The 23,835-nt window shown below is 37.8% G+C and overlaps 1 protein-coding gene across 1 annotated transcript; it reads right to left on the bottom strand.

Annotated features, from left to right (window-relative positions):
* Nucleotides 1-687: 687 nt before the first annotated feature.
* LOC103754981 (suppressor of tumorigenicity 14 protein homolog) lies at nucleotides 688-22,695 on the bottom strand. The gene is made up of 17 exons (XM_018076921.1): nucleotides 22,618-22,695; nucleotides 22,121-22,289; nucleotides 21,344-21,468; nucleotides 20,392-20,459; nucleotides 19,220-19,401; nucleotides 19,085-19,123; nucleotides 18,124-18,343; nucleotides 16,588-16,727; nucleotides 15,032-15,129; nucleotides 13,982-14,094; nucleotides 13,002-13,135; nucleotides 8,427-8,534; nucleotides 7,262-7,393; nucleotides 6,475-6,658; nucleotides 5,488-5,759; nucleotides 3,762-3,898; nucleotides 688-1,104 (listed from the first exon to the last, which is right to left on the bottom strand). Exons 1-17 carry the CDS (start codon nucleotides 22,693-22,695, stop codon nucleotides 946-948), a joined length of 2,358 nt encoding a protein of 785 aa, XP_017932410.1. The 3' UTR covers nucleotides 688-945.
* Between the last annotated feature and the right edge of the window lie 1,140 nt (nucleotides 22,696-23,835).

Here is a 23,835-nt window from a genome sequence, read left to right as displayed (position 1 = left end):
GTCCCTTTCAACAAAGTGTGGCCACATGGGCACAGCTCAGAAAGATACACAAAACAAAACTCCTGAACCTGAAACTCTGCTTGCTATGGACCAAGGAAATCAGGAAAAACAGTGAACCCATGCTTAAAATTCACAATGCATGCCAGAGACAGAGCTGGGGAAATACACCTGTAACAAACTGAAAACATTAAACCCTTCAGTTATGTTGAAATTGTAAAGATAATGTAAGAAAAAGCATTAGAGTTTTTTAGTTTAATTAATTACGAGTGATTAATTCTTTCCATTTACCTAGACGTCATCCTCTTCCAGTTCTTTAAGAGAAATATCTTGCACCCTAACGTTTGTGAGCAATATATCTTATATTTTTAAGAAAACACAGTAGAGAACCTAAAAGTTACAGCCCAGAAAGTAACAGTCGGGCAGTGGGAGCATAACTAGAGGTTGAATTAATCTAAGCTTTGTACACTATACACTATTTGTATTTTTGAGAAATATGAAATAATCATTTATGTTTAGAATCCTGTAACATCACTAAGGCAATATACATGAATTGAATATATATGGAATGTGGCTATGAATATGCAGATATGTGTATGTGGAAACATTTAGATATATAGAGATAACAAGAGACATGGAAGAAGAGAAGACTTGCACAAGAGAGTTTGGGCTGGATTTTTGTTACAGGTTCTAATCCATTTTGTTTTGTTCTTAAGGCAGTGCTGTTTCTGGTAATGGGGATAAAGAAGATGAATCCATAAGGAACCTGAAGTTGCTCTGGATCTGAACAGTTATTTCTAGGTGAACCACAAATTATAGTTTCTCCATTAAGAAAGTGTATTCTTTCACAAAGAAACAGTCACTGGCATTTTCCTGTTATACCATCAGGTAGACTACAGGAGGAAGTGCCTTTCATATGGAGATGATGTGCATTTTCTCCTTGGCTGATCAGTTTGTGTTGTGATGGATCCAGTCGTAGAGTGCTGTCACCTTAGTGTACACACCAGGACGATTGCGCCGAGCACATCCTTCACCCCAGCTCACAATGCCAGCAAGGTACCATCTATTTCCCTTTCCTGTGCAGGCCAAGGGACCTCCAGAATCTCCCTAAAATGAAGGGAGTCCAGCCATTAGTATACACACACACAAAGCACTGTAACAAAAGTTAGGTTATTTAAGAACAGTAAATACCTACCTTTCTGTTTCTCAAATTAAAACTTAATACTAGAGTCTAAATTCTGGATAGAATGTACCCAGCTAGACACCAAATTTTTTCAATTATCTTAACTTGTGGAGGTAGCACATAAAGCAATATAAATCGCTGGCAAGAAGTAGTTTGTGAAAGTACCCCTTGCTAATTCCCACTACAGGATTCATAAAACAACTCAACACAGCCAAAATGGGGAGAGATGATGACAGGGACAGAAATGGGGAATTCTACTACCATTTGACCATAAATTGTTCACAGGTTGAAGGCAGAATTCTCATGGTGTGTGTTAAATAGGAACAGAAAGATACCACACACCCTCAATTAAAAAACAAACAAACAACGCCCCAAACAAACAACAACAAAACCCAACAAACTAAACCAAACCCCAAGACAAACCAGGCACAATTAAGGATTATCATTAGTTTCATAGTCAAGACTGTGTCTACATTTGTAGATGGAAAGGAAGGAATAAAGACTAAGGAACACACAAATAACCACCCAGTCCTCAAATGGAACATGCAGCTCTGCACAGCAAGGTAGGAAAATAAAAAATTCCATTTGGTTCAGTTCACAGGATCCAAATGCATTCAGGCTCATCAATGCTTTTGTGCCCTTCATTGTTTTAACCTCGTATGTCTTCCGTGAACTGGTCTGTTCACAGAACTCTGAGCAGCTACAGTGCAGTTCCTCTCTGCAGCTGTTCCTTACGCACACAAGGCAGTCAGCAGCCTCCAAAGTGACCCTGGGATTTGTTTGCTGCCCCCAGTTGGAGCTAAAACATGTAAAAGGTCAGAAGAAAGCCATGTACCAAGAAAAGAGTAATAACAGAAAAGCCTTCATCACCCAACCAAACAAAATTATCTAGAGATAAGAGAAGACGACAAAGCAGTTCTTCCACTCTCTCAGGTTGCTGTCCTATGAGCAATTTTAATGATCTAAGAGGCTGATCCCAAAGTGACTTGAGAAAGGAGGATACACAGTCCAGCTGATTACACAGCCTGTTCTGAAAGACCGAAAGGGCAGTATGATGGTGGCAGAGGAAGGATCCTACACAGATGAACTAAGACCAAAGAACATCCTGGAGTGATAAGAAAACAGTGTGGAAGAATAATTGTTTCATTTTTCACTGTAAGTATCAGATCCTCTAAAGATGAAAAGCGTTTGGAAGTTTCGCATAACTTGTGCAACACATGCACAGCTTACATGTCCAGGAAGAAATGAACAAAACAGGATGACCACAAGTCTGGAACTATAGTAAGAGGGTTTCAGGGTGCTGTGGGGGTTTCCTGAACTCCCAGTGTCATTCCTCTCTAGCACTGTACAGGAAATATACTAATGACAGAAAACAAAAAAAATAGCAAAGATGCTACCCAGACCAAGAACTTAGAGGCCCAGAGGGCCAGCATGCTAGGATTCAAACACAGCATATTATATTGGAAACTAGCCAGTATGAGATATAGCTGAATTGCTTAAAAATGTCCATCTGAAAATTCAAGGGCATTTCTTAAGCAATACATCTTTGGAGGAACATCACACTCCTAAACCGACATGTTTTAACAAAACAATTCCAAGGTCTAAGGTTATAGACAAACTGTACATAAAATTAACAAAAATAATAGTTCATTGAATTAGAACTTAAGGACTGCAAGAAAACCCTGCAAATAGTCTATTCCATATAAAGAAGTTTGACCCATTTTGAGCTACAATCTTGCAAAAATTTTGCTATTACATTAAAATAGTAGAATTTATATATTACACAAATATTATATCAAATTGCCACAGTCTAAAAATCAGTAACACATTTCTCTCCCTTTACACAGTAACTGGTATGAAAAACATGTTTGTAATTTCAAAAGTTGATATTTATCATAAGTTGAAATATTAAAAAAGTACACAACTAGTCTGATAACTGAGATGGAGGAAGAAAGCAGAGTCAGGACAATTGAAGTACATCCAAAGAGCAGTTTCTGATTGTGCGTATAAATAAGTGAGGTCATATAACTTATAATACAGTGATGTAGTCAAAAGTTGTATTAAAAGGGAACATTGCAGCTGCAGTTCCCAAACCTAGCTTAGCTTTTCTGTTTGTATTTCTTTGTAACTATAACAATACATCACTCATCATACTGTTACAGTATTTTAGCAATTACACACCCAGACACTAAAAAAGAAAAAAAGAAATTAATACAAATTAATACAGATGGACCTAACTTCATTCCTTTTATCCTTATATTTTTCTTCTACAGTTATATTTCATATAAGGGAAGATGAAAAACAATTCTTGACACATTTGGCCCTTTGTCTTTGCAAAACAACATTTCTCAAGAGTCAGAGATTATCTGTGCCAAATTTCCTTCCTTGTTTTGGAGAGCCTTTAGTTATCATTTTAAGTTAACCATACACGCACACTCAAGATATCTCTCTCTATTACTAATAAAAACAAAAAGAAAAAAAAAAGGTAAAAAGAAAAACCACACAAACAACCCACAACTCTGAACAGCTTTCTAATGAAACCAAATATTTCTCTGTAGTTCTTCTACAAGTTCCAGATTACCTGGCATGCATCAATGCCACCATTAAGATTCCCAGCACAGAGCATACGTGATGTAATAAGATCATCATACAGCTTGTTGCAAACACTTTGGTTAATTATTCTCACTCGAGCTTCTTGCAGTGTTTTGGCAAAATGACCTAGAAAAAAAATACAAATAGTATTGCAGAGGTTAAGGTGGTACAAATTTCTAATAGAGATATCACAAAAGAGAATTGCTTCAAGCTCTAAATCTATCCAGCTAATGACAGCAGAGTAATTCTGTTCCCTTCAAATGGTGCCTGCCCTCAACTTTTAAAAGTTCTTGTCCACACTACCCTCTAGACACAGAGGTCCCAATGCACCACCTTTCCATTTCCCTAGTCTTTATCCTAATGAGCCTGTTCTGCCAGAAAGTAGTAAAAGCACCATGCAAACTGTAAAATAAGATTCTACACAGAGTAACTATCTTTGAATGCCATTTCAAATTATGTCCAAAGACAATATGTTGTTATTCACATTATAGTTGTGCTCCAAAAAATGTCCAAGTCCTACAAAATGAAATTTATATGTTGTTTTCAATCCTCTCTATACTGAGGAATAAAGCTAAAGGGGGAAAACCAAATAATTAAAAAAAACCAAAACAACAAAAAAACCAACAAAAAACAGCCTGTGAGTCACACATGATGCTAAGAACTTAATTCTGTGCTATAGTATTGACATAAGTTGTCGTTGTGAACTAAAAATCCCGAGTCATGTTTTGGCCCAATAGTGTACATAACCTTTTTGATACTTGGATGATCAGAGGAAGTGCAGAATTTTGGTTTGTTTGATTAGTCAGCTTTGAGGGTGGGTTCGGAGTGAAACAGATGGAAAAATATGTTCCTTTTACATATCATTATACTGAATTTGAATGTTACCCATGTAATTTTGATAAAAAGCAAGACGTATCAAGGCATCAATTGTAAAGCCGTTTGCACTTCATTAGGTTGTTCTGTTATTAATGAGATTTAATTATTTTTTTAAGGCATATTAAGTAAGCCAGAACTACACAGCCTAGGGGCTTCTGACCAAACATGAGGAACTAGGTCTCAGCACAACTGTGGGGACCTCTGAAGTGCTGAGGGGCTGTCCAAGACCAGGTTTCAACACTGGCTCCTGTTTAATGCTGAGACAGGGCCATGATCCCATGGGCTCTCCTGCCTCCCCTCTCCAATTCAATTTGCTTTTTTTCTGCCTCCTTACTGCAGCATGCTATTTCAAGCACAGAGGCAAAACTCTTCATGGGGCCTACATTAAACTGCCTTTAGTTGAGACAGAAAAAACAAAAAATCCTCCATGATATTTTTGCAGTTACTGCTGTTCATGGCCCCCTACTGTCACAAATGTAGATATAGAGACAAATTCTTTCTCTGCAATAGCTGCAAGTCACTGTTTACTTTACATGCAAAATACCTATTCACCAGATAAAATAAGCCATGAGCACAGGCACATTTTTGCAAATCTATGGTCATTTGCTTTTCAATGATCTGTGACACCTGACTGTGCATTTTGTCACTTATCACCTGCCACCCAAGCAAACATTCAGAATTCACAGACTGTAGCTAAGGAGATTTTTTCTAGTTTTTTATAGACCCACTAAGTAAACCACAGAGTTGGGTTTTATTTTGCTTACAAGTATAAATATTTCATTGTTAGAGTTTAAAACTAAGCCAAACTTGTCAGAAGTATATCCAAGAAATGAACATACTATTTTCTTTTATGGCTCCCCAGCCAGTTACATAGCAGACAGTTCCATAAAGAAATACTCTAGAGGTGCTGGGTAAACAAATGGGCTGTACCAGCTCACTGAAGAATACAGGCATCTCCATTTCCAACAGGGCAATGTCATAATCTGAGATAGATTGGTCATACTGTGGGTGGACAATAATCCTTTTTATTGATCTCATAGCTACATGATTGCTCTTTCCATTAATAGTGTGTAAGCCCATATATGCTCTCCATCCCAAAGGAACAGAGTATCTGTAAAGAAAATGGTTTTAGAAGATCCCACTGGAAAGTAATGTAGTGTTAGTTCACTCCATTTTAACTACTTTTCAGTATTAGATGAGATTCATCAAAACCAAAGTGAATAGAGTAGAATAGTACTTCAGAAGATAGATATACTATAATCTCTGTCTCCTAAAACATTAAGTAATGTTTTTACTTGCTATTTTGAAAACAATTAATTTCCTAGAGTTCTAAGATCAATTCCATGCAATGCACCATGCTTTGGGAGTCAGAAAAGCATATTATTAAATTCTAATTCCTCCTTGTTGCATGTAGGAGGTATGTCTTTTCAATTTGCACTGCCTAAACTGAACATCAGTGAGTTTTACACTCAATAAATAGGAACTTTTCTGGAGAAAAAAGGTCACAGATTCTATTCAGAAAATCACTGCCTTAAGAAAAAAAAAAAAAAGAAAGATTAAAAAAAAAGGGTGTTTACCCTAAATCTAACAAAACAATGTTTTATCTTGCAGGATTGACTGACAATAGAAGCAAAGGAGTAACTTTGAATACTTCAGATTTTTGAAGCCAGCAGAATACAATACTGAGTGTTGATGTACTGATATGTCACAGAATTAAAACCTTAATCAATTTCTCTAGACAAGGAATAGCTACTGCAGACTTTTGAAAGCAACACTGTAAGGTTATTAAACTGTACATACTCTGAGAAAATATAATTTCTTCATACCTCACAGAATCAGAGTCCAGGAAGCAGTGGGCAGCAGATATGAGCCATCTGTTGGAAATAACAGATGCACCACATACATGACCTTGTGCTCCCATCTGTAAACTTGCTTGCCAAGGCCACTTTCCAGATCTTGCATCTTCACCTCCAACGATTCTGTTTTTCTTAATCTGGTGTCTTCCACAAGCTAATAGAAATCATTGAATACAATAGTAACAAAGCCCACAAGGTCATTTCACTTTGCCATGCTTAACACAAACTTTTATCCGCAGACCACAAAGCTGTTGGAAAAAAAAGAGTATTTTCTTATTGTGCAATTTGTAAAAATTGTAAAATCGCTCCTTCTCACTCAATGGGCAGGTGAGATATAAGCCAATCATTGCTTATCCTCCCTTGTAGCTTTCTAAAGAGGTTAAAATTTCAAAAAGACATTTAGGCACAAACCTAAGCTGGGTTGTTTCTGAAAGTTCACTTGAATACATTCTCACATTTTTCCCTCCTTCCAAACACAGCACTTAAACTGCATTTTATTCAGCTGCAACAAGCACTAAGACCTTCCAAATACTCCTGGAAGTGTTCATTGCTTGAAATAAGTCGTCACACACAGAATGGATGAGTGGATTTAAAAGAAACCATGCATAATTCAAGACGTACATTTTCATACCGATGTTGCTGGGAATTATTTTTTTTTAACTTCCATTTGATTTAATCAATTCTTTATCCAATTGTGCTTGACCGTAACACAAATTCCTGACTCAGTTTCCCTAGTCATAAACTAATTTTTACATAAATGTTACCACACCACAGTTCATTTCATCAGATCCATCTGCACAGTCTCTCTTCCCATCACACTCAGGATTTGGTTTCAGCAAGCACTTTCCATTGAGGCATTTGTATGCATAAGGGGAGCAACTTTTGTAGGCTGAAATAAGAGAGAGAAGATAGTGTCACAGGTTTGGAGTCAGGCTTTCAAATTATTAAAAAAACCCTTGCACTAGTTTTTCAAAACTACACATTCCAGTCTGCAGGAAGCCACAGCCTGTACTGGTGTAAACTGGTCCCTCTATGGAGAAGGTACAGTGGAATGTTTTACTCTGAATAACAATCACACTAATTTCAGTCTTCACTATCCATGAGGAAAAAGACATAAAAGCATCCAACTGTCTTCACCACCATTTTACTTAACTCTACACTGAATCAGCTAGGTTTGTCAGATCCGTTCTTTTACCTTCACCTAATGCACTACTGGCATTATGAATTATAAATCTTCACAGCACCTCTGCATTTTTAAGTGAAATAGAGAGAATTGTGGAAGAACTTTATACCTCTCACCAAGAAATTTTTTCTAAGGACTATCAAAGTTTACTATGTGAGAACCCTGACACATCTCAGCAATAGGTTTCCATCACTATTGTTCTTATTACCAGTTGCTTACACCTCTAAACAGTGGGAAGGAGTTTTTTTCAGCAAATGAAGACATACTCCTGGCTACCTCAAGGACCTAAGATACAAAACAAGCCAAGAATTATAATGGAAAAATGCAGCAAGTCACTAGGGAGACATTGGTAGTACTGGCAATGTCTGTAACCATTGTGGATCTACAGTAAAAAGACCATGACTGTGGCAACAGCCCCCAACCTACCATATCTCTCTCCCTTACATTATTTTGTACAGATCTGGCAGAACCTGGGGAAAAAGTGCTCTTCCAACAAGATCGCCAGCAAATGTGCTTTGTTCATCTTTCTAAAATGACTGTTATCTTGGATTTTGCTTCATTAATTGTCTAGATTCCCCCAAGAACTAGTTATACTCTGCATGTTTTATTTTCACAATTATGAAACTTTGTGCCATGAAAAAAATTTATTTAGAAATAACACATTTATCCATTAAAATAAGCATATTCCCACTTCTGCCTTCCACCATCTTTCAGAAGGGAGCTAAAAATATATACTTACAGCAGTTGTTTTCATCACTGTCCTCCCCACAGCTGTCATCTTCTTTACAAGACTTATACTGATGCTTACACCTTCTGTCACCACAGTTCAACCATTCTGGATTACAACCTGAAGAAGAAAGGTCTGTAAATGCTTTATAATTCCAATAGCAGGCTATCTGCCACAAGCTACAAACCTATCAGAGGTCACCTCGACGTTGCTGTGCTATCTCTGTCAGACATTAATCTACCCTGGTTTTGAGAGCATCCAGTGACAGAGAGACTTGTTTCATTACCTAACTTGTGCTGTGCTCTCTGACCTTGTGTTACCTTCTGGTCAGTCTTTCCGGCATCTCTTCAGTGTTCCTTATCTTCTTTGATGTGCAGTACCCAATTTGGATACAATACTCTAGCTGAGGCCTTCCCACCAGTGACTGAGAAGATATTTTCAAACTCCCGCTTTATATCCTAGTGTGATGCTTAAAAACCCCCCAAAACAAAAGAAGACAACCAAAAAACAAAACACCAAGTACACACAAAACACACAAAGAATATTTTATGACTGACTCATAAGTCATCTTTTGAGCAACTATTACCCCCCCAGCCATTTTTAGCAAAAAAGCAATGTAGGCAATCCACTTGTCTATTTGATTCCCTGTGTTCAGATCTTGTCTTTATTTTTCTACATATATGTTCTCCAACTTCTCAGGAGCATTTATAAATACATCCCTCTTTCTATTGTGTAGCACTTTCCCTATATCATAAGCATCTACTCTAGTCTATCATTTAGATCATGAACAAAAATTATGTGACATTCCATAACAGATATTGGCAGAGTGACAATGAAAACATCCTTTCACTTTGGTAATTACGCTTGGTCATTTGTTCTCTGGAAACAGTTTTCTGTATTTTTTCCTCACTATGTTTTCTTCACTTACTGACAAGCTTGTCACACAAGACAGCGTGAAAGTACAGCTTCTCCTCTATTTATCCTATCACAGCGGGGAATTAAAACAATATTTTAAAACTACATGCTGGTTTTTAATATCCTCACTGTTTACAAATAGTTTATTTGTTGTGCTATACTTTTTTTTTCCTTTGGAAGATTAACTTATAAAGGTTGGTGTAGAATTCCCTCTTCATTTTTTTGTTCTCCCACTCTTAAAAGAGATGCATTACACAGCCTCTTCTCCAGACTTTTATATCTTCACCCACATCCCTCATGTGATCTTAAAGATCACCACCAGTATTTTAGAGAACTTCAGACAGCCTCTAAACTTCATGGAACAAACTCTTTAAAGAAGACAACAAACAAGAAATAATTGCTCTACCACAATCTAGTTCATCACTACCATTTGAGCAGCCTTTCCAGCCTTCAGACAGATTGCTTGAAGGAATGCATGTTCTATCTGCATATCTAAGGACAAGCTAGAAAAATAAGAAATCAGTGGCACTAGAAATGCTTTTACAGTCTAAATGCATTAATGCAGGACTACACCATGCAGAAATACTAAAATGGTTGTTAAAAATTGAAGCTAGTGTCATTTATACAATAAATTGAATGTTAAAAAAGGAAACAATATCTTACTTGGCACAACCTGTCAAAGATTTTTATCAATCAGTCTGGATCAAATTAATCAATATTCATCTAAATGGAAATTAGCAAATTAATCTCACATTAACTACCTCACTCTGAGGGTTGAGAGTGATTCAGCACAGACACATAACAAGTACTGATAGCAAACACTTGTTTAATTTGTTAAGGGAATGTATTCTACACAGGAGCATCAAAGGAGAAGGAAAATTAAAAGAAAAAAATCAAAACTAGGCATTCTCTTTAATATTATAGATAAATATTTCCTGATATTAAAATGTTGCAGAAACTAACCTGTGTTACTACATTCAACTGAAGGTCTTATGTGAATAAGTGCCTTATTAAACCTTTTCCAAATCCAATTTCATTATGAAACAGCCTTTCCCCAAGAATTTCTTTCACATTCACTTAAACTACCAACTAGTATAGATGGTCAGTTGTTCGTTTGCAATAAATAAAAAAATGTTTGTTGCCTTCCACTTTTTCAGATGTGTCAGGGAAAAATTTATCTGTGGAAGAACAAGTAGTCGAAAGTTCTCTTCTTTCTGCCCAAGTCAAATGAAACTTTTTTCTCATCTAGCACCATAAGCAAATTAAGAGCTACATCAGATTGAAGGACCAAACATATTTGTCCCACAGTTGTCTTATCAGTTCCAATCTGGGGTAATTTAGTCCTCTTCATTGCCTTGCATGTGATGTCAGTGGGAGGAAAGCACACACTAGGTAGCCAGCAGCGTTTCCATTTTCTCTTCACCACTCCCAAAGTTATTCAGATGATGGCTGGCATTTGCTTTCCAGGTCAACTCAGAGCAGTGCCTGTGATTTTTAATAAGTGTGTTTTTAATAGGTACCCAACAATGGAAAGAAACTAATCTGAGGTGAGTGACTGCAGGTACTACAGATACGGGAGATGAATTCTTTTTCCCCCTTTTTACTTCTACAGGCACATCTGACCTAGAAAACCAGTGCTCTTAATGCATGCTGCGCTCTCAGATGGTCTTCCACAAATCACTGTAATGACTTGATACTGACACATCACAGCTATTTTACCCCGCCTGCTGAGTCTTAATACAGATCCTTATGATCATGACTAAGACTTGATTAAATAACTTGGAGCCATCTGCTTGCTCCTCAGTGCTAGAAGCAGAGCACACGGATAGTACTAGACCCCGACAAATTAGAGGACTGGGCAATCACCAGCCATATGAAGCTTAACAAGGGAAAGTGTTGGATTCTGCACTTGGGATGGGGCAACCCTGGTTGTGTGTATAGACTGGAGAACAAGAGACTGGAAAGCAGTGCCATAGAAAGGGACCTGGGGGTCTCGGTCAATGGCAAGTTGCATATGAGTCAGCAGTGCCCTGGCAGCCAGGAGGGCCAACCATGTCCTGGGGGGCATCAGGCAAAGCATCACCAGTTGGTCAAGGGAGGGGATTGTCCCACTCTGCTCTGCACTGGGGCAGCCTCACCTGGAATACTGTGTGCAGTTTTGGGCACCACAATATAAAAGAGACATTAAACTACTAGAGAGTGTTCAAAGGAGGGCAATAAAGATAGTGAAGGATCTGGAGGGAGAGCCATATAAGGAGCAGCTTGGTCTGTTCAGCCTGGAGAAGGGGAGACCTCACTACAGTTACAACTTCCTCCTCACAGGAAGAGGAGAGACAGACACTGATCTCTTCTCTGTAACAGAGCCCAAAGGAATGGCCTGAAGTTGAGTCAGAGGAGGTTTACATTGGATATCAGGAAAAGGTTCTTCACCCAGAGGGTGGCTGGGGACTGGAACAGGCTCCCCAGGGAAGTGGTCACAGCACTAACCCTGACAGAGTTCAAGAGGCGTTTAGACAATGCTCTCAGGCACATGGTGTGATTCTTGGGGTGTCCTGTGCAAGGCCAGGAGTTGGACTCTATGATCCTGATGGGTCCCTTCCAACTCAGCATATTCTATGATTGTAATAAAGACTGGGGATTTTCTCTGTTAGGCTTAGACTCATCTTTAGCCCGTTTTTGAGGCAGTGACTGGAATAACCACAGTACATGGTATAGTCTGTAACTTTTTCTAGTACAAAGAGACACACATTGGTGGAAGCAGAAATTCCTAAAAATTGTGTTAGTCCTGTAGAATGACCAACCATAAAACCTAACACCTGTTTATAATGGAAGTCATGAAACAAGAATCTTTATCAGAGACCTTAATACATGAATGCTTCTGTGTCAACACTGAACTACATTTGGTCAAGCAAGCTGAGGATCTGAAGAGGTTTCAAAAACTCATCTGATCTCTTAAAATTGCAGAGAACTTTAGTTACCTAGATGTTAATTGGGTAAAGGAAATAAAAGGCATAGAAAAAATAAGATATTCCATCTTTTCTAAGAAATATCACATGTAGATATGTTTATCCCCCAAAAATTCCTGTTTCACCCTCAGAAGCTCCCCAAGACCTAACGCTGATCCAGAAGTGCATAGACTGGGGAATCGGGAGAGGGCTATAAGAAACTCAGTCATATTTCTGCAACATCTGCTAGCAAGGGGTCCTCTTCAACTGTCAGTGAAAATCTAAAGTGTTTGCCTAAACCTGGAAACTGATTTAGAGCAAGTTGAGTTGTGAATTTAGAGAGAAGACTAAGTATTCATGGTTAACTTCTGCTGGCAGAGGAGTCATGCTTAGAGGCTCTCTGCCATACTATTTTCATGTTGCAGCTTGGCTATTTTAAGGTGTTAGCAAAGTGCCATATAGTTAGATCCACAGAAATGGAGAAATTTTTTTTTACTACCCATTTTACATAAGTATTGATAAAACCTAGAAAATAAGCTTCTTAAAGCATCTTATTCTAAATGTGTACATCTATTTGTTCAATTAAAGACAGAATCATATTTTAAACATTTATCTCTTGAAATAGGTTAAGAATAAAAGGCAGGTTGATTTGTATGTGGTTGGCCTGTCAAGCATGGTTTCTCAAAGGTTTGTCCTTAAAAATTAAAGTATGTGCTCAATAACTTACGGTCCGTGTGACTGAAGGCTTTATATTCAATATAAAACCCTCTGTGGGTGACCAGTTCATCAGAATGGAAATTGATTGCAACAGAATAGCCATATTCCCTGTTTCTGTTGTTTTCTGAAAGAGCTTTACAGTATCTAGCAAGGCAAAAGTGAGAATTATTAATTTCTAACCAAACAGACCATTACCACCCAGCTACATCTACTTTTACTGAAAGGTAATGACACCAAAAAGCTCTTAAAACAATGCAGTAAAGATCAGTTATATTTTGGTGTTAAAAACAGCCCGACAGAAGCATTGGAAAGCCTATTTACAAACGCCTTCCCCTCCACAACTTTTCTGGAACTAGCAGACTTTGAAACAAAATACAGCAAGATGATCCATGTCAGGATCTACCTTAAAAATACAAACTGCTTCAAGCATGTTTGATTTCAGATTTCCCATTTAGGTTTGCAAATCCAAGAGCTGCAAATCCAGTGAAGGATTAAATCATTCAACCAAATCCAATAGGTGTTGCTCATTTCAATATGCACCTTCCAAGAGGCAAATTACTCAGAGTAGTGGTTTTTTTTAGTGTTAGTGTAACAATTACAGTCACTAAAGAGTAAGTGGTATAGAAAATGAAGGTTCTGATGGATGCAAGCTCTTCACCCGCATCAAGACCACTGCCAGGAATTTACAGTTCATCTGCAGCTGCATAAAATCCTGTAGTTTTCTACATTATTGCTTTTAAGGGGAACAAAAGTGTAAGTAAGTGCCTGTAGAAAAACCAGGATGCCTAAATTAACGTAATGACAAATGTTTAATACTAGGGCAGGATTAAGAACATTCTGCTGCTGAAGTTCTTTGGAAGCATGCCAATTTTTTGTTGAAATGTATCTTTCTGCACTTTAAGTGGTGATGTATTTTTTTCTTAAGTACAGTACATTGTGCAGAACATCGAAATGCAAATTAATATCTCAGAAAATAATGTCTTTACTCACCTAACACCATCAATTTCTAACCAGTCTTTATCACATTTACTGGACCCTGGAGACTTCTCTTGAATTTGTATTACAAGGATTTTTAGTGACAGCTTGTAGCCAGGCAATGGTGCCTAAAAATCAAAGGATAAATACCCCGACATACATATTCACAAGGTAAAAAAGGCCTGTGCTGCCAAGATGGCAAATCTTTGTATACATATTATTAGATTGAAAGTACTGCATTTCTATTGTGCAAATTAGTGCCTTCGAAGAACCAAAAAACTTTCCCGATTTAAAAATCTATAGAAATCTTTTTAGATCCAACTTTGGCCAGACTCTGCCAAATAAAGGAGTGTTAGGATTTCTGCAGTCAGCATAAAGCACTGTATCAGAACTTCATCCTATGTTTGTACTGCCATGTGTTCCCATTCCTTTCGTGAACAGAGATGAGAGTTTTATGCTACAAGCTGTTAATAATTTTCACTGAGCACAAGAAAGGTAGAGACTGTTACCAAGTTATATATATATGAAAAGCTTCCTTTACCAGGGAAAGTAAAAAAGTACTTAAATGTTTAATGGAGCAACAGGCAAACAATCTGGGGAGTTGGTAAAAATCACGGGGAGATTTTAAGTCCTGCCAAAGGACTTGCTGGACATTCAGAGTTAACTTTTGAGCCAGAGAAGATCCTGTTTCTGCAGAATTCAGGGAAATACAGTGTGGTATCCACCATATGAGGCATGATTTATATGACCATTTTTTCTTTCTGACATAGAAGAAAAGTGTTGATTATTATTAATTTTCTCTGGCTGCTAGGAGTTCTCTCACCCATTAATTTGGTTTTGTCACGAATAATACTCAAACTTTTGGAAGTTGGCAATGTTTCCCTTCCATAGCTGGCATCTGTACATCAGACAGGAAAGAAATGAGTGCCTGAAAAGAAGTCAGGTGCAGGAGTCCCACTAAGTTTTCTCTCTGTTCCACCCACATCAAAAGTAATTTCTCCCAATTTTTTGTCTAATTAACATAAACCAAAGTCATCAGTACTCAAAAGAGATCCCGGAACTTACTTTGATGATCCAGCTGCAGTCAATGTTTGGTGGGTAGTAACTTGGGTAATAAGGGGAACTCAGTGTCCCGTTCCAGGAAATGTAATGACCACCACACACTGGGAGAGAAATATATCAGCAAGGAACACCGTTATTATCTCAGCCTGGTTAAAGGGCAGAGGCTACTTCACTTGTTAGGACCCTTCTCTATGTACTGAGTTAGAAGAATGGGTTGTGACAGTATTAAACTCACATTTTGCCCATATTAACAGGAAATCACTCAACTGCCACCTCTCCATCACACTGGATTTCTCTTATTAAATTACAGCTAAGGGTAAGTACAAAACACCTTTGACTGAAGTTTTTAAAAAATGTTCTTTCGTGGTAGGTAGAAGAAGCAACTAAATGTGGATGCAACAAACCTCCCCCTTCCAATGTGCTTCTGACCTTTCTGTAGGCATTATCAAAAATTAAAAAGCAATCAGCCCAATGAAGTGAAACCTCTGTTTAATTTCACGTAAACCAGTTTATGTGAAAGTTCTCAGTCTGAAAATTCATGCCACATTTGAACAGTACTTTTGAGGTTTTATTTTCTACCAAGGACTCTCCTAGACATCCAGTCCTCAGTGCTTTTAGTTCCCTTTTGATAACATCACAAATGCAAACATGAATATAACAGAAATGAAGACAATTTTGAAAATAACAATATTTTGTGGCAACCCCCAATCTAAATATCATTTGGAATGCTAATCTTCAGAAAAATTAAGCCATTCTAGTTAGTAATGTGCATGGAATAGGTATTTGCCTAAGCAGCATCCACAAAGACACAAGCTCAAGTGTGTAAGATTTGGAAAAGTTTATCCCCTGTGATTTGTTCCGCAAGTTTGAAAATAGTCACTTGCTTTATTGTCAAAATTCTTTCACTTAGGCTTTACCAAATTAGCGTCACTAAACTTGACCTGGTGAAGCCCCTTCATCTCCTCTACAATACTACAGTTTATCATTACTCATAATATTTCACTAATCATCCAGAACTCATGTAAAATTCATAGTACTGTATAGGTTCGGAATATACTTCATAGGTCTTGAAACACTTTTCTTGTACATTTAACTACATTGAACAGTACTTTCAGTAAAGGAACAAAGACCTATTAGAACTGTTTGCTCTTGTTTTCCATTTTCTTTAAACACACATTCTACAGTCTGGGGATAGATTGCCAAAACTGATAAAAGTGCTGTTCTTTGACTGGAACTATGCAGCCTTGCCTAGACATATAGTGCCTGTAGGGCTATCTGGCTGGCTGCTCTGCTGCCACTGCTCAGTGTTTTCCATGTAGCAAGACCAGCGTCTGGCAAGTATGGCTTGAGTAGTTATCAGAAAGACAAAAAAATCTCCCAGACTAAAGGATTTTTCTATTCTTTGTTCAGTTCTCAAACTTTTTTCAAAGTGGGTCAGAATGACAATGCCCTGACTTATACGCCAACATTCCCTCCCACAAGTATGTTCAAAGCAATATCAACTTTTTTAGAGGCAAAACCAGGAATACGTTAGATGCTTGTTGCTATTAATTACTTACTGATTTTAGGAATGGCTTGAAAGTGAGCTTTTAATATGCTGCTTCCTTCTCTTTGGTCCAGTGAGAAGGTAAGCAACATCACATTACTAGATGAAGTTAAACGTACAACAGAAGGAGCCCAGGCCCCAGGTCCACACCATCTGGAATAGTACACAAAAAAAATGCATTAAAAAAATCCCATATTCCAGTTATCTTTGCTGAGAAACCAGGCAGAAATAACACTGATCTGGTCATCTGCGCTTCTGAAGCATTCCTTTGGCTACCACTTCCCTTTTATTCTTCCACCCCGCTGACAGCACACAAGCCGCTAGAGTTTCCCGTCACTGAGGCTTAGTCACTCAGGGTGACAAATCACCCTTGTTCTTGCTTAACAAGTGCCCCAGAGTTTTCAGGCCTGCACAAGCTTCAGAGAGGGAGTGCCAGACTACGTTATTTCAGTAGTGGTAGGGGCACTGGTTAGGTCTGAAAAGACAACAAGTGCCAGTGCAGCAGCGTTGAGAAGAATCTAAGCAACAGATAAGCCCAAACATTTTCAATCTATTAACATTCACTTTGGTTTCATGTCACAAGAGCTATTACACAAAATGTGAAGGTCTATGCATGGAAACTATTAATTCTTACTGATCTTCTACTTGAATAATGAGTTAATTTATAATCTTGAAGCTTGAAAACTTACTTCTACTTGGAATTTGAGATGCTATCTCTTGCATCTGTAAATTCACTCATGTTTATTCCATTTTGAAATACACAGCATATTTTGGATTTCTTTTCATTAATTCATAAATCTGTGTTAAAAATTTCTAGCAGTTTTCTCTTTCCCTTGCACAGCAAATGAAAGCAATTAAGACAAGACCTCTCAGTAACAGTCTTTTCACCACAGCCCTGCCACTGTCACCAAGATCCACATTGGCAGCATAAAAATAAAATTTTTGAACCTTAAACTGAAAGTAGATGTCTTTTGCTTTCCAGCAGGCTATTCCTGGTTCCCATTTCATGTGAGACACTAGATTTGCCTCTCTTGCAGACATTATTAAATCTCTTTTATCATAATAGTTGACAAAACCTTTATAAAATAACTATTTGAGTCCTATCTGCACTGAAACTGGACTACTATAAAACATGTATTTTCTAAAAGTGATAGAATACAATACTATAAAAAGTCTGTATCTTTTTGAGGTGTGACAGTAACTGTATGAAATCAAATCCATTAAAAATTAGTCATAAAATAGAATAAGCCTCACAGAAATTTATAGCAGGTTCCCTAGGGAAGGGGTCATGGCACCAAGCCTGTCAGAGTTCAAGAAGCATCTGGACAGGGTTCTTAGTCATATGGTTTAGCTTTAGTACAATGAGGAGCAGGGAATTGCACTTGAAGATGCTGATGGCTCCCTTCCAACTTTTGTAGAAGGTCTTTTCATTGCCTGACACAATATTTTTAATTAAGTTTTGCTTGCAGCCTTACATTTTATCAATTTGGTACAGTTTCAGAGAGTTTCTGTACAGCTCAATAAAACACCTTTGCTATCTCTATCATACCTGGTAATGATCTTGTTTTGCAGTGGAAGAAGGAAATCATATGCTGATAAGTGGTGTGATGCACAGCTCCCTGGAGTGACACCATGCAAAGTGATAACTACCAGTCTCACCACATAGTTAGAAGGAACTCGCAGCCTCCATTGATAAAAAGACTTTTTGGGATTCATCAGAGTTAGAGTCCTGTTGTTACCTGGCTTGGCATACAGGTCAAAGGATACTGCTATACAAAAGAAGCTAGATCAGTGGCTGAAAAACTGTTAAGCTGAAAGATAAATTAAGTTCTTGGATAAAATTTCAAACAAGGTAGAAACCATCACCTCCCCACACTTCTTGACTACTCTAATCCCTTTTTGCCCTTCCCTTTTCAGTTCTATTCTCTTTTCCCTACCAGACTGCATCACCTTCTCCAGCTCTGGACAAGCCTCATCACCACCAGCTCATCACACACTCCACAAGCAGGAGGTGATTTGGCTGCAATTGCTACGATCTCTGTTTCACACCGACTGCTTCCTGCATCATTTTCTCTTTGCCCCTCTCCATGCAATGAGAACACCAAGTACACAAAGCCAATCTCAAGGTGTGCTTGATGTGGAGAAATCAAGCAAAGTGAATTAAAGCTCTACGCTGTCTGACTGATCACTACAAAGCTATCTAATCACAAGATAAGTGAGTGATATATAATTTTGTAGAGTTGGTTTTTTTTTTTAAAGATGCCAAGGATAGGAACCAGTTCATTGCAATGCAGTGGGAACTATTAAATTTCAACCATTTTAGTCAGAACATCAGAATAAAAGCTGTAAGGTATTTTCATCCAGCCTCTATTTGGAGCACAAGCCAGGGAGATTCCCTAGTTTGGTTTAGTTTGTAGGCCCTACAGATATAAATGGCAAACTGCCATTTTTCTGTTACAGGATTCCCCCCTGCCCCATAGTGGTATCAGTTGGGATTGAAGCATAATTACCTGATTTTAGCATCACATCATATTCTGTGGAATCTGAAACTGAAATTTGTTAACTATCAGCTACACAAGTCAAAGACACAAACTGGAGGAAGAAAAATAGACAGAATAGGAATTAAACGACAGGTACATTGTTACCAAAAAGTTCCATTGTAACAAGGTCAAAATCTTCCTCCCCAGAAGAACTGAACAAGTGAGTTGCCTGTTTACTACACATTTCTTTTTGTTCCACTGGGGTTAATTTCTTAAGAGAAGCAACTATGTCTTGTGGTGCCCAGAATGTATTCCAGTAGTAAGCTCGAAGTCCAAATTCCCCTTCACTGTGAAAGGAAAAAGGTGCATCATAAATACACTGTAATTACTATTTTGGACGTGATTTCCTCTGGTCTACATTTTTGGCTGGCACAGTTTCATAGCCAGTTGAACTGCTGTGCAAAGAGTTGCAGCTGAACACACTGGCAAAAAGTTCTCTTGTTTAACAATTGCTTTTGCTATACAGTAGAAATACTTCGAAAATATGCTGCTTAAAAGGTTACACACTAACACTGAAAACTACACCTCACAAAATCCTTGCAATAATTTTCATGGAATCAGATATTTCCATCCCTGCTGTATAATTATACACTTTTAAGATCATGTTACAGCTCCAGAAACATTGTACTTTTTTTTTTTATCTGAGGTTAACACCTTATGACAACACAATTTTATGCCCATACTTTGATACAACATTTCATACAATTGTTGCTGAAAGAAACAATCTTTATGAGTACATATAGAAAGTACGACCTCAGTGATTCAAAGAGACAATCCATCACACTCCTCCTTTCAAAATGGCCTGTGGACTGACCTGTCAGAGTTTTCAGAAACTACCAGGATAGTAGTAGCCATCTGCTCAGTGTATTTATCCTTCTCACCAGGAGCTTAAGCAGAATGTCTTGCCCAAAATTATACATTTAATTTTTGTTTTGATAGGTTAAAAAGGAACTTCATTTGAATAGACAAAACCAAAATAGCATTCTGCAAGTGCCAAATTGTTATTTCAAAAATTAGAAATAGATGAATAGACTATAAAACAACCCATAAAACAAGGAACAATTAATTAGACTTCATTTCTCTCACCGATTCTACAGGGCAAGACAGAAATCACTCTATTAGCTTAACTCATATACTTAAGTGCATTTCTACATTTTTAATTCTCTGACAGACATCTGCATGTTCTTCCAGGTAACTCATTTAAAATGCATGAAAAAAAAAAAGAGAAACACAGTTGAGTATTTTAAATTTATACCACATGTTGAAACAGTACCTACCTGAAAGCAGCCACCACAGACTTCAAATAGTACTTTCCCAAGAAGGAAGACTCATATGTTTCTGCCAACTGACAATCAAATGGTGGTAAAAGAAAATGTAAAGCATTATATTTTAGTGCCAATATAATCTCTTATGTTATAAAACATTTGTCTTTTTCTTCCTTTCCTCTTCCTCACACCCCTACATGTATCAAAAGCACTGTCCATCACTTTCACAAAATGTATCAAATTAGGCTCATAATTTTGCATTAAATTCCACTAAAATAAAAAATTGCTTCCAAGTCACATCACATTTCAAGACGATTGAACTAGCCATGAAAAACAAGACTTTAATAATACATTTATATTTTTTCTTTCAGTCTTTAAATTTCTGCCACGTAATCTGGGCATAAGCAACTTGTATTGGCAGTGCACAAAGCAGCTTTGAGGCACTAGATTAGCTCTTCTGGGAAATACAGGCTAACAGAGAACTGCTTTGTGTTTAAGGCTGCTGTTCACGTGTACCTAGGAAACAGTATTGATCTCACAAACAGAAACTCATAAGAAGTGCAAGAAAGAAAGCATTGTTGTGAGCGACAAAGGAAAACAAAATAAAAAGTCAAGCACTGAATTGGAGATATAATTAAAAAAAATGAAGGGAAAAAATGTAGAAGGAAGAGAGTTTGAATGAAGTAAAACAAAAACAGTCTCCTCTTTCCTTTGAGTATTTTTTCCATAACCTTGAAACCCACAGGTTTATTATCTAGAAAACATTGACCTTACTATAAGACTCACAGCCCCATCTGTCTAGCTATGTTTCAAAATCTGAAAACTGCCAAGGCAATTGCTAGCTTTAAACTTGCAATTTTGAAGGAAAAAAAATAGTTACGACTATCTGGAATCCCCTCCTCATTCCCAGTCTGATTCTGTAAAAATATTTATAAATTATTGCTCTATTTATGTGGGAACTTACATAATTTTGGATTGCTTCTGCTTGCAGGAGGAATTTCTGTGATGTTGGATCATTGAGGTCATTTGTGTAAGTCAAATTAGGAATTTCTAGGCTTCCACCAACATAAATGAAGGAGAAAGCTGGAGCTGAGGGAAAAAAAAGATTAAAAAAATTATCACACCTAATAACATCATAGAAAAGCTTCCAGAACAAGAGGCTTGCAGAAGCATGTATTTGTCCTTGGTGCCTGTAGGTATTCTTAGGAGAAACATGCAGTAATAGCCAAAATGCTGAATCACTCTCACTGACAGAGTAATGCCCAGCAGGAAAGGAGAGAAATGAGGTACAGGTTCAGACAGGCATTTTTACTAGGAAGATTTAATTGTTAAGCTTCCATTTTTTGCAGTGCTTATCTCCTGAAGAGGTATGGTTTTAACGGCTATGTGTTGAGATTTGGGAAGGTATATATGCAAGTTAGGTACCTGTCCTGTTTTTTGGAAAAGGGGAATAGAAGATAGACATCTAATTCCTGTAGGTTCTTGGGAAAGACGACAATTATAATAATGATGGTATTCACAAACAGAGTCAAGCAATTGAGATAAAATGCATACCTTCAATATTCTTGTGCAGCTATAAACTGCTAACTATTGTGCATTTTGTTCCTTTAGCAAAGACATGAAGGAGAAGGGAAAGCCAAGTAGCTTAGGTGCACATTATGTGCTCAGCTGCTTAGTGCAGAGCTTTTCACAGCGCAGAATGTGAACCCAGCATGGTCTGGATGAGATGGGTAACACTTACAGAAAGAATAGTGCAGGACTAGCACGATTACTGTAACTGCTAAAGAAACTACAGATAATATTCCTAGAAGCCGTCTCCTCCAGAAAGACAACTTCATCCTTTTGAAGACATGATACTTTTGACATAAGCCATCTTGGTAGGATGGGTAGTAGCAAACATGTGGACTTTCCTAGAGAATGACACGGGAAGGCACCAATTAGTAAGGCAACAAAGAAGAGTTATCGTATTACATTTTAGTATATTTACTCTTTAGTTTTAAAGACATTAAAATTGAGATAATATCTTTCACGTTATCAGCTACATCACCCATGAAACCCACAGATTTCTTGGCTGCTTGCTTGCTTAATGCATTTCAATCTACGGAAACGTGTGTGTGGGGAAATTATTATCACCTTGGTTAAGAGCAATTTATGAAGAACAGAGGTCAACGCACACCAGAGTGGACAAGGAGATCGTTTACTATGTGCCTACTATAAAGCTCAGCTGGTGCCTCTTACCTGCCCTGCAGCACGCTCAGCGTCTGGAGCTGGAATGCTGTACACAGAAGTCTGGCTGGAGGGGAGAGCCCGTAGCATGATGCTGTGACACAAACACCTTCTGACAAACCTACTATCCAAAACCCTGAACAACCCTCACTTCTGAAACAGAACTGAATAGCATGCTACTCTCCCCACCGCACACCCCGGGCATCTCTTATTTCCCCTTTGCCACACTGCTTGAAGTTGGAGCCAGCTGATCTGTGATCAAAGAAGGCTGGGAGGAAAAGCTACCATCACTGTAACTCTTTGTTTGCCTAACTGGCTAAGTAGGATATGGATCCCACCATTTCAAAAGAGGTCGCTTCTTTCAGTAATAATAGAGTACAGAAATAATTTATTATACAATGGAAAGGTCACGCAAGCAATTTACAGATAAAAAAAATCCCAGAGCAACATAAACGAGGTAACTTCTAATAAACGCCCAGTGGAATCCACAGAAATACCGAAGAGAGAAGAAATGCTCAATTCCACAGACCACTTGAACTTTCCAGTCTCAAGCTGGTACCAAAGAATAACTGTAACTGCAAAGTAATTCATGTTCACATTTCCTGTTTGAAAGAAAAACTAGTTTTAAGTCAGCAAATCAACAAGTTGACATATTCTGCATGTAAAATAAGAAAATCAAGGATGTGAGAGGGATAATAACATGTTTTATACATGCTGAGAGAGACAGCACAAAGAACAAAACCTTGAAAACTAAAACAGGCCCAAGGAACCTGAGCTTCACAGAAAGAACCCAAAACAAAAAAACCCCACCCTCCGAAAAAAACACAAAGGGAAGAAACAAACCCCAACACAGATCACGCAGACTGCAAAAGGGATTAACTGGAAGGCAATCCTCAGAGCTCAGAAATTCAAACTACAGCTGCAGACAGATGGCTTTGTTCAAGTCCTTTTTTTTTCTAACAGCCTGTCTGCTACACACACAACCTGCTGATTGTCCCTCCCTTTACGGAAAAGAAAAAAACACAGAAAAAGCCTAGAAGAAACAAACCACTTTTGCATAAAAATTGTATCAGGACCTTTCAGAAACACCAGCTTTACTTGGCAAGGACAAGATCATTGCAATAACTTACATCATTATATTTACTCACCTTCTTAAGATTGCCTGAAGCTAAAGAATTCAAATTCTTAGGTGGATGAACTTGAATATGAAGAAATGAAGGCAGGAAATTA

The sequence above is a fragment of the Manacus vitellinus genome, unplaced genomic scaffold (assembly GCF_001715985.3).
Source record: "Manacus vitellinus isolate BGI_N305 unplaced genomic scaffold, ASM171598v3 scaffold_34_pilon, whole genome shotgun sequence".
Classification (NCBI taxonomy): Eukaryota; Metazoa; Chordata; class Aves; order Passeriformes; family Pipridae; genus Manacus; species Manacus vitellinus.
Note: the sequence above shows the minus strand (reverse complement) of the source record. Positions and strands in the feature narration are given on the sequence as shown.